Source organism: Anolis sagrei, chromosome 1 (genome assembly GCF_037176765.1).
Source record: "Anolis sagrei isolate rAnoSag1 chromosome 1, rAnoSag1.mat, whole genome shotgun sequence".
Taxonomy (NCBI): Eukaryota; Metazoa; Chordata; class Lepidosauria; order Squamata; family Dactyloidae; genus Anolis; species Anolis sagrei.
The window spans coordinates 3,430,869-3,441,812 of record NC_090021.1 but is presented as its reverse complement, the minus strand read 5'-3'; the positions used below and the strand labels follow the sequence as shown (position 1 = coordinate 3,441,812).

At 43.0% G+C, this 10,944-nt stretch overlaps 1 protein-coding gene across 2 annotated transcripts in view; it reads right to left on the bottom strand.

The window, feature by feature from the left end:
• Positions 1-10,944, bottom strand: part of LOC132761698 (zinc finger protein 135-like) — a 40,567-nt gene that overhangs the window by 462 nt on the left and 29,161 nt on the right. The window contains exons 1-2 of one of the 2 annotated variants that reach the window (XM_060754767.2): positions 10,134-10,217; positions 1-1,218 (exon numbers count right to left, since the gene is read on the bottom strand). The exon at positions 1-1,218 is cut by the window's left edge and continues 462 nt beyond it. In XM_060754767.2, coding sequence (XP_060610750.2) covers positions 1-1,041 — 1,041 coding nt within the window. In that variant the 5' untranslated portion in view covers positions 1,042-1,218; positions 10,134-10,217. Of the gene's footprint in view, positions 1,219-10,133; positions 10,218-10,944 lie in introns of those variants that run through there. The other variant, XM_067472642.1, reaches the window with a different exon arrangement.

The following is a 10,944-nucleotide window of genomic DNA, read 5'->3' as shown; positions in this document are numbered from 1 at the left end:
ACACTCCAGGCATGTATAGGGTTTCTCCCCAGTGTGTGTCCTTTCATGCGAATGTAGGTTTCCTCTCTCAGTGAAGCTCTGTCCACACTCCAGGCATGAATAGGGTCTCTCACCCGAGTGAGCCTTTAGATGTCTATGTAGACTTGAACTCCTAGTGAAGGTCTGTCCACATTTAAAGCACATATAAGGTTTCTCCCCAGTGTGAGTCCTTTGATGTGAATGTAGACTTGAAGTACAATGGAAGCTCTGTCCGCATTCTAGGCATGTATAGGGTTTCTCCCCAGTGTGAGTCCTTTCGTGTCTATGTAGATCTGCACTCTTAGTAAAGTTCTTTCCACACTCCAGGCATGTATAGGGTTTCTCCCCAGTGTGAGTCCTTTGATGTATATTTAGACCTGAACTCTGAGCGAAGGTCTTTCCACACTCCAGGCATGTATAGGGTTTCTCTCCAGTGTGGGTCCTTCGATGTGAACGTAGATGTGAACTCTGAGCGAAGGTCTTTCCACACTCCAGGCATGTATAGGGTTTCTCCCCAGTGTGGGTCCGTTGATGCGAACGAAGACTCGAATGATTAGTGAAGCTCTGTCCACATTCCTGGCATGTGTAGGGTTTCTCCCCAGTGTGAGTCCTTTGGTGCGAACGTAGATTTCCACTCTCAGTGAAGCTCTCTCCACATTCCAGACATGTATAGGGTTTTTCACCAGTGTGAGTCCTTTGATGTCTACGTAGATTTGCACTCCGGTTGAAGCTCTGTCCACATTCAAGGCACATGAAGGGTTTCTCCCCAGTATGAATCCTTTGATGTGAATGTAAATTTGAACTACAAGGGAAGCTCTGTCCACATTCTAAGCAGGTATAGGGTTTCTCCCCAGTGTGAGTCCTTTGATGTCTATGTAGATTTGCACTCTGAGTAAAGCTTTTTCCACACTCCAGGCATGTATAGGGTTTCGCCCCAATGTCAGTCTTTTGATGTGAACATGGATTCGCACTCTGAGTAAAATTCTCTCCACACTCCAGGCATTGAGATGCTTTCTCCTTCATGTCAACAATGGTTTGCGTATTGAATGACAATACAGATAATTGACTTATTCTTTTTCTTCTTATCTGTAAGTGAGGTCAAGAATTCAGCAAGATCATAATCTTGAAAGGATTTCTTCTTATTATATTATTGGCTTCCTTACGGCTCCCAAGAGGTGGCTCCATAGAATCCTCATTTCCCTGGTCAAGAAAGAAGCAAGAGATCAATAATGAAAGCCAGAAATCTTCCTTATTTATTTATTATTATTTATTTATTTTATTAACTTTATTTATACCCCGCAAAATATCCCCTATATCCCCTGTTTGGGTATCAGCCAGCACGTCAACGACTTAAATCTAGAAATAGTTTTCTAAGATCTACAGAGACACTCGCTGGAACACCTCAGCAAGCAAGAGTCCAAAAGTGGCAGGCTCAAACCCAGAACCTCAACCAATGGCTGATACCAAACGAGAGACTCCCTCCTGGGCACACAGAGGACTGGGCGACCTGGAAGGCACTGAACAGACTGCGCTCTGGCACCACGAGATCCAGAGCCAACCTTCAGAAATGGGGCTACAAAGTGGAATCCTCGTCATGCGAGTGTGGAGAGGAGCAAACCACTGACCACCTGCTGCAATGCACCCTGAGCCCTGCCACATGCACAATGGAGGACCTTCTTGCAGCAACACCAGAAGCACTCCACAGAGAAGGCCCTGTCCCTCGTCCCCACCAAGTGCGCCTGCGACGCAGGTGGGATCGTGAGCAGGGCCTCTCCAGATGATTGGAGGGAACGTGCGGGTTCGTAAACGGAGATGCGGTCACGCAGGTAGGCAGGTCCCAAACCGTTTCGGGCTTTGTAGGTAAGTACCTGCACCTTGAATTGGGACCGGAATATGAACGGCAGCCAATGGAGCTCCTTGTACAGGAGGGTTGACCTTTCTCTGTACGGAGCACCAGTTAATATCCTGGCCGCCGCCCGCTGGACTAGCTGAAATTTCCGAGCCATTTTCAAGGGCAGCCCCACGTAGAGCGCATTACAGTAGTCCAATCTAGAGGTGACCAAGGCGTGGACCACCCTGGCCAGATCCGCCTTTACGAGGTAAGGTCGCAGTTGGCGCACGAGTCTCAATTCCTTACCTCCAAGAGATCCCCCCTTTTATGGCTCATATTGAAAATGAAAATACAAACGCATACACAGATGCCAGCAAAGGTAATAATGGATTCTTTAACAAGAAAGGAATTAATCCAGAAAGAAAAAAGAAAGGAGGGAGTAAAAAGAGAATGAATGCTACAAGGAGGAAAGGGGAACGCCTTCTAATAGTGGTGCATCACATTGACTTCATTGGGTTGAAAACAAATATGCACCGGGAGTGTGGCGCAGCTGGCTGGGAGTCAGCTGCATTAAAATCACTACTGACCGAAATTGTGTAGCCTGTTGGCGACCTTTGCAGCCCGAAAGTCAGTTGCATCTGCCAAGTAGGAAATTTAGGTACTGCTTATGTGGGGAGGCTATTTTAACTGATTTACGAGGCCAGGAGTCAGCTGCATTAAAATCACTAACGAAATTGTGTAGCCTGTTGTCGACCTTTGCAGCCCAAAAGTCAGTTGCATCTGCCAAGTAGGAAATTTGGTTACCACTTATGCGGGGAGGCTAATTTACGATGCCATAAAAATCTCCAGCAAGCATGCAAAGAATGAGGAAGTACTTCATCAGTGTCACAAACGAACGGTGAAGCGACAGCTCCCCTGGTGGCCAGAATAACCTCATGAAAAAGCTGGAATGTTAAATAGCCAGTGTGTCTGTCTATATATGTGTGAGTCTATGGCATTGAATGTTTGCCATTATATGTACATTGTAATATGCCCTGAGTCCCCTGCAGGGTGAGAAGGGCAGAATATAAATACTGTAAGTAAGTAAGTAAGTAAGTAAATAAATAAATAAATAAGGCTAAAGGAACAAAAGATAGGCAGGCAGAAGGAAACGGTTCTTTCCAAAATTGAAGGGCATCAATCACCAGATAATGGGATTCCCTGAATTACTAGAATGGGATTCCCTGAATTACTAGAATGTGCAAAATGCTAAGGGATATAAAGATTACTGGGATGCCTGGGATGCCACAATGGGTCCCGGGTCTGCTTTCTTGGCGTCCGAAATTAGACACCTGCTGCCACCAAAATTCCAGACCCACTAAAAAAATCCAACAAATGCTACATTCAGCAAAGGACAAGAGGGATCCTCTCACCTCTGCAGGAGTCTACCGCATACCATTAAGCTGTGAACAAGTCTACATAGGGACCACAAAACGTAGCATTGCCCAAACACAAATCAAGGAACATGAAAGGCACTGCAGACTAATTCAACCAGAGAAGTCAACCATAACAGAGCACTTGATGAACCAACCTGGATGCTGGACCACTCTAACAATCACCATTCACACTTGCCTCAAACAAACAAGTGTTATTTGTCCCACCATGGACATTCCACAGACCTTCTCTACCTCTGAGGATGCTTGCCATAGATGCAGGCAAAACGTCAGGAGAGAATGCCTCTAGAACAGTGTTTCTCAACCTGGGGGTCGGGACCCCTGGGGGGGTCGCGAGGGGATGTCAGAGGGGTCGCCAGAGACCATCAGAAAACACAGTATATTCTGTTGGTCATAGGGGTTCTGTGTGGAAAGTTTGGCCCAATTCTATCATTGGTGGGGTTCAGAATGCTCTTTGACTGTAGGTGAACTATACATCTCAGCAACTACAACTCCCAAATGTAAAGATCTATTTTCCCCCAAACTCCACTCAGTGTTAACATTTGGGCATATTGTGTATTTGTGCCAAGTTTGGTCCAGATCCATCATTGTTTGAGTCCACAGTGCTCTCTGGATGTAAGTGAACTACAACTCCAAAACCCAGGGTCAATGCCCACCAAACCCTTCCAGTATTTTCTGTTGGTCCTGGGAACTCTGTGTGCCAAGTTTGCTTCAATTCCATCATTGGTGGAGTTCAGAATGCTCTTTGATTATAGGTGAACTATACATCTGAGAGTTAAAAGAGACCCCAGAGGCCATCCCAGGTGACAAAATCAACTACAACTCCCAGTTGACAAAATCAATCCCTCCCCACCTCATCGGTATCCAAATTTGAGTATATTGGATATTTGTGCTGAATTTGCTCCAGTGAATGAAACTACATCCTGCATATCAGATATTTATATTATTATTCTTAATTGGAGTAAGATTACATCCTGCAGATCAGATATTTATATTATTATTCTTAATTGGAGCAAGATTACAATTATGATGTAAGAACATATATAATTTTATGATTGGGGGTCACCACAACATAAGGAACTGTATTAAGGGGTCGCGGCATTAGGAAGGTTGAGAACCACTGCTCTAGAACATGGCCATATAGCCCGAAAAAACCTACAACAACCCAGTGATTCCGGCCATGAAAGCCTTCGACAATACATTCCACAGAAATATAAACCCCACTTGCTTAGTTTCCCACAGACCTCGCAATGTTGGAGGATGTCTGCCATAGACGTGGGTGAAACATCAGGAGGGAATGTTGCTGGAACAGCCCAGAAAACTCACAGCATCCCAAAGGCCAGGCTACTTCAGAGCATGCTAACTTCATCCTTTACACTAGTTTAACAGACTAGGGTTCTTTCCTCCCACCCTGGACATTATTCCACAGGTCTATATACACCCCACTTGCTTGACCACCATCAGATCCTCTGAAGAGGCCAGCCACACAGGCAAGCGAAACAGAAATGGAAAAAGGAGAAAACGCTGCTAGAACACATTGGGCATACAGCCTGGAAACCACACAACACTCCAACGATTCGAGCCATGAAAGTCTTTGCCAATCTATATAAATAAAAATGCAATGCTAGTTTGTGGGATTAACATAACTCAAAAACCACTGGGCGAATTGACACCAAATTTGGAAACAATACACCTATCAGGCCAACAAGTGACCAGGACTCATAAAAACACTGAAAAACACAGTGGGAGGGACTTAAAAAGCCAAAAAACAAAAAATACATTACAACACATGTGCAAAATTTTATATATACATGAAAACACATATATACACAAATATATATAAACACAAAATACATATACACAGACTGGGCCACAGGAATGCGTGGCAGGGGATGCTTAGTATAATAGTAATATTATTTCTTATTCGCGTCTCCTTGTGGTTCTAGAAAATACATATTAAAATGCACAGAGATAAAAACACAAGGCTAGAGTTTGAAGTTCATGCTTAAAACTGGACGGGAAGTTGACTGCAGCCTCTCCAAAGACATGAGCGCCATGTATAAATATGTGAAAGGGTGCCAAAAGGAAGAGGGAACAGGCTTGTTTTCTGCTGCCCTGGAGATTAGGACTCAAAGGAGCCATGGGTTCAAATGACAGAAAAGGAGATTCCACTTGAACATAAGAACTTCCAGATTGTAAGAGCTCCTTTGGAGTCTGGTGGAAGTGCCTTCCTTGGAAACGTTTAAACAGAGGCTGGATGGCCATCTGTCAGGGGTGCTTTGATTGTACGTTTCCTGCATGGCAGGGGGTTGAAGTAGATGACCCATGTGGTCTCTTCCAATTCTATTATTCTAATTGCAATAACCCTGAGATTACAGTTTTTTGTTCTACCGTGATTTTGGGATTCATGTTCAGAGTTGGTCCTTGCTTTTTGTTATGAAAATCTAGCTTCTGCATGTAACCCTGAAACTGCGCTGACAACCTGGCCTTTGATTTTATTTATTTATTATTATTATTATTTAAAACTTTTATATCCCAATCTTCTCTACCTCTGTAGAGGGATTCAGACCGGCTAACAACAGAAATTCAATGCACAAATACAACTAAAAACATCATAAAATCATAAGTTAAAATGCAAACAGAATAAATACATGTAAGCCAAATCGCCAAGATAGAATCAAGTTCAACTCAATCCGCCAATGTGGTCAGTAGTTATTAGGTTATTGCTGGACTCAACCAATTATTCTGGGAATGCTATGTCCCAGAGCCAGGATTTCACTAGCTTTCTGAAGGTCAGGAGGGAAGGGGCAGATCTGATCTCCATCGGGAGAGAGTTCCACAGCCGAGGGGCCACCACCGAGAAAGCCCTGTCTCTCGTCCCCACCAGACGTGATTGCAAATTTTACTTTAGTGAATGCTTAGTTTGTTCATTTTGAAATGACTCTTAGAAAATTACCTGCACTATTTTGAAACTGGTTTCTTTTATATATTCTTTTCTTCATAAGCTTATGACTATTGTTGATCTGTGTGGTGTTTGCGTAAAAAGGGATCAAGCAGGCAGCTGGGCTAAAACATTTCCTTCCTTCCTTGGATGCCTTCTGGCCTCACAGTCCAGGCCTGTCGCAGCGCAACGGAGGCCAAGAGACAGCAGAGGAATTCCTGGCCCATCTCAGCCTGTCTTTGTTGAGTTGGAAGTTTGGTCCAGATCAATCGTGAAGTAGATTCAGAGTTATCTTTGATGGAGGGTGAACTACAACTCTCAACATCCAAATTCTGCTAGTATTTAAGACTAGCTGTAACCGCCATGCATTGCTGTGGCCAACCTTCCCTCCCTCTTTCTTTCCTTCCTTTCTCCCCTTCCTTCCCTCTTTTTCTTTCCTTTCTTCTTTCCTCCTTCTCTACCTGTTTCTCTTCTTGCTTCCTTTGCTCTTTGGTTCCATCCTTCCTTGTCTCTTTCCTTCCTTCCCTCTTTCTCTCTTTTGTTCCTTCTCTCCTTCCTTCTCTACCCTTCTTTCTTTCCTTCCCTCTCTCCTTTCCTTCTTCTTTCTTTACTTCTTTCTCTCCTTCCCTCTCTACCCTTCGTTCTCTCCTTCCTTCCTTCTGTATATGTGTTTTGTGTGCGTATATGCATATATGTGTGTATATATGTGTGTTTGTCTGTATATAAGTGGTTTTCTGTAATGTATTTTGGGGGGTGGCTTTTTAAGACCTTTCTGCTGTGTTTTTCAGGATTTTTATGAGTAATTGTCACTCATTGGCCTGATAGGTGTATTGTGTCTAAATTTGGTCTCAATTCGCCCAATGGTTTTTGAGTTATGTTAATCCCACAAACGAACATTACATTTTTATTTAGATTGATTGCTCATGATGTGTCTATGTGTGAAGTTTGTTCCAGATCTATCTACTAGACATGTGCAATCCATGGTTCTAAATGGTTCTAAAGTACTTACAAAACTAAAGTTCTGGTTGTGAAAACTAGGGGGCGCTGGTGCTTTGCTTCTACAGTGTTGCTAAAGTTCTGGTGGTGAAAATTTCAGAACTCTAACAAAACTTTTAAAATTTCATTATTATTTCATTATTGGTGATTTTTTACGACAGAACCTATTAGGAACTGCTATTTATAATGAAATTTTAAAGTTGTGTATACTAGCAAACAAACAAAGAAGCAGATCTGGGTCTAATTCAAGAACTGCACACCAAGGTGATTATCTCCCTTATTATTATTCTACTCCCCTTAGATAATCCTATGTAGGTACCCTTCTGCTTTTGAAAACATTTTTCTAATTCATAAATTCAACAACCAACATTTGCCCCTGCTGATGTTCTTGTTGTGAAAAAATGATTTTAAAAGTCCCAAGTCTTTTTAGAAGTTGCTCAAAGATTTCTGAAATTAGCCAAGTCAATTTTTCCATCTCTGACTCAACATGGATTTTCATCAGTCATTCTTCTGGTGTGGGATAATGATTTCCTCCCATCTCTGAGGATAAATGCTTGCTGAAGTTATCATATACTCTAGCCATCTTCCAAATTTTGTTTCTAGATGACTGTACAGCATTCCTATGAAACAAAATTCTGGTCTCATTGTAAATCTAACATTATTTATTTTCATTCATTATCATATTCATTTGAGTCCAATATTTCCGGGCCTTTCTGCAAAAGCACCACAATATGAGAAAAAATGAAATGCAAAGATACAGAATGGGGGACAATGCCTGGCTCGAGAGCAGTACGTGTGAAAAAGATCTTGGAGTCCTCGTGGACAAGAAGTTAAACATGAGCCAGGAATATGATGCGGCGGCAAAAAAAGCCAGTGGGATTTCGACCTGCATCAACAGGAGCCTAGTGTCTAGATCTAGGGAAGTAATGCTCCCCATGCTCTATTCTGCTTTGGTTAGACCACACCTGGAATATTGTGTCCAATTCTGGGCACCACAATTCAAGAGAGATATTGACAAGCTGGAATGTGTCCAGAGGAGGGCGACTAAAATGATCAAGGGTCTGGAGAACAAGCCCTATGAGGAGCGGCTTAGGGAACTGGGCATGTTTAGCCTGAAGAAGAGAAGGCTGAGAGGAGATATGATAGCCATGTATAAATATGTGAGAGGAAGCCACAGGGAGGAGGGAGCAAGCTTGTTTTCTGCTTCCTTGGAGACTAGGACGCAATGGAGCAATGGCTTCAAACTACAAGAGTGGAGATTCCATCTGAACATGAGGAAGAACTTCCTGACTGTGAGAGCCGTTCAGCAGTGGAACTCTCTGCCCCGGAGTGTGGTGGAGGCTCCTTCTTTGGAAGCTTTTAAGCAGAGGCTGGATGGCCATCTGTCAGGGGTGATTTGAATGCAATATTCCTGCTTCTTGGCAGAATGGGGTTGGACTGGATGGCCCATGAGGTCTCTTCCAACTCTTTGATTCTATGATTCTATGAAAGATCTCAACAATGTGCTCTCATTTTTCAGCATTAACAAGCATTGCCTTTGCATGTATTAGATCGGAGTTTTCCAAACTATGTGTCAGTTTATTGTCGAAGGCTTTCATGGCTGGAATCACTATGTTCTTGTGGGTTTTTTCGGGCTATAGGGCCATGTTCTAGAGAAATGTTTCTCAACCTTCCTAATGCCGCGACCCCTTAATGCAGTTCCTCATGTTGTGGTGACCCCCAACCACAACATTATTTTTGTTGCGACTTCATAATTGTAATTTTGCTAATGTTATGAATCATAATGTAAATATCTGATATGTAGAATGTATTTTCATTCACTGGACCAAGTCTGGCACAAATACCCAATACGCCCAAATTTGAATACCGATGGGGTTTGGGGCGGGGATTGATTTTGTCATTTGGGAGTTGTAGTTGCTGGGATTTATGGTTCATTTAAATTAAAAGAGCACTCTGAACTCCACCAACGATGCAATTGAACCAGACTTGGCACACATAACTCTCATGACCAACAGAAAATAGTGGAAGGGCTGTAGTTTGGAAGCTATAGTTTACCTACATGCAGAGAGCACTGTGAACTCAAACAATGATGTATCTGGACTAAACGTGGCATGAATAATCAATATTCCCAAATGTAAACACTGGTGGAGTTTAGGGAAAATAGACCTTGACATTTGGGAGTTGTCGTTGCTGGAATTTATAGTTCACCTGCAATCAAAGAGCATTCTGAAGCCCACCAATGATACAATTCGGCCAAACTTCCCACACAGAACCCCTATGACCAACAGAATATACTGTGTTTTCTGATAGTCTTTGGTGACCCCTCTGACACCCCCTCGTGACCCCCCCAGGGATCCCAACCCCCAGGTTGAGAAACACTGTTCTAGAGGCATTTCTCCTGACGTTTCGCCTGCATCTATGGCAAGCATAATATGTGTCAGTTGTAGTGCACAGACATATCGCATAAAAAATAGTTCCCCCTCCACCTCCACTGGAAGAGATCCCCAAAGAGCATGCAGTCCAACCCCCTTCAGCCAGGCAGGAAGCACAGTCAAACCCTTCCCAACAGATAGCCATCAAGCTCAAAGCCCTCCAGAGGAGACTCCAGACTCCCAGGCAGGATATACTTTATTAGTGTTCTGTTATAATTTTTGTTCTTCGCACAATAATTACCACAAAATGCATACGTCTCTATTTATGAAAATAAAATCTGTTGATAATGATGTTTGTGATGAAGCACATGGATCAATTACTGTATAGAGAAAATTACAAAAGCATTGTTTTTACAGTAAAGATTATTTGAAATGAATCTCTTCCCCTAACCCTAACCCTAAATCCCCCCCCCCCCCCAATATATATTTAAAATCTTATGAGGAGTTGGTTTAACCTCTGGCTGGTAGTTAAACTGTATTACCATGTCATGAAAGGATGCATGTCTAAAAAGTGTCAGCAACATGAAAAGTCTGGAAAGTTCTGTGTCAGTCTTTCTGGGGTCAAATATCACGGTTCTTTCCAATGTGAATTCTATGTCTATGTATTTTTGAACTCTCAGAGAACCTTTTCCCACACTTCATGCATTTCTAGGATTTCTCCCCAGTGTCAGTCCTTTGATGTGAATGTAGACTACTACTCTCAGTGAAGCTCTGTCCACACTCCAAGCATTATGCGGTCTCTCTCCAGTGTGAGTCCTTGGATGTGAACGTAGACCTGAAATACAATTGAAGCTTTTTCCACACTCCAGGCATGTATAGAGTTTCTCCCCAGTGTGAGTCCTTTGATGCGAACATAGACTTCCACTCTCAAGGAAGATCTCTACACATTTGAGGCATGTATAAGGTTTCTCAGGAGTCCGTGGTGATGCAGTAGGTTAAAGCACTGAGCTGCTGAACTTGTTGACCGAAAGATCACCAGTTCAAACCCGGGGAGCGGCGTGAGTTCCTGCTGTTAGCCCCAGCTGCTGCCAACCTAGCAGTTCGAAAACATGCAAATGTGAGTAGATCTGGCGAAAAGGTAATGGTGCTCCATTTAGCCATGCCGGTCACATGATTGTGGAGGTACCTATGGACAACGTTGGCTTTTTGGCTTAGAAATGGAGATGAGCACAAACCCCCAGAGTCGGACACCACTGGTCTTAATGTCAGGGGAAAACCTTTACCTTACTATAGGGTTTCCTATAAGTGTGAGTTTTTTTATGTTTATGTAGACTTGAACTATAAGAAAATCTC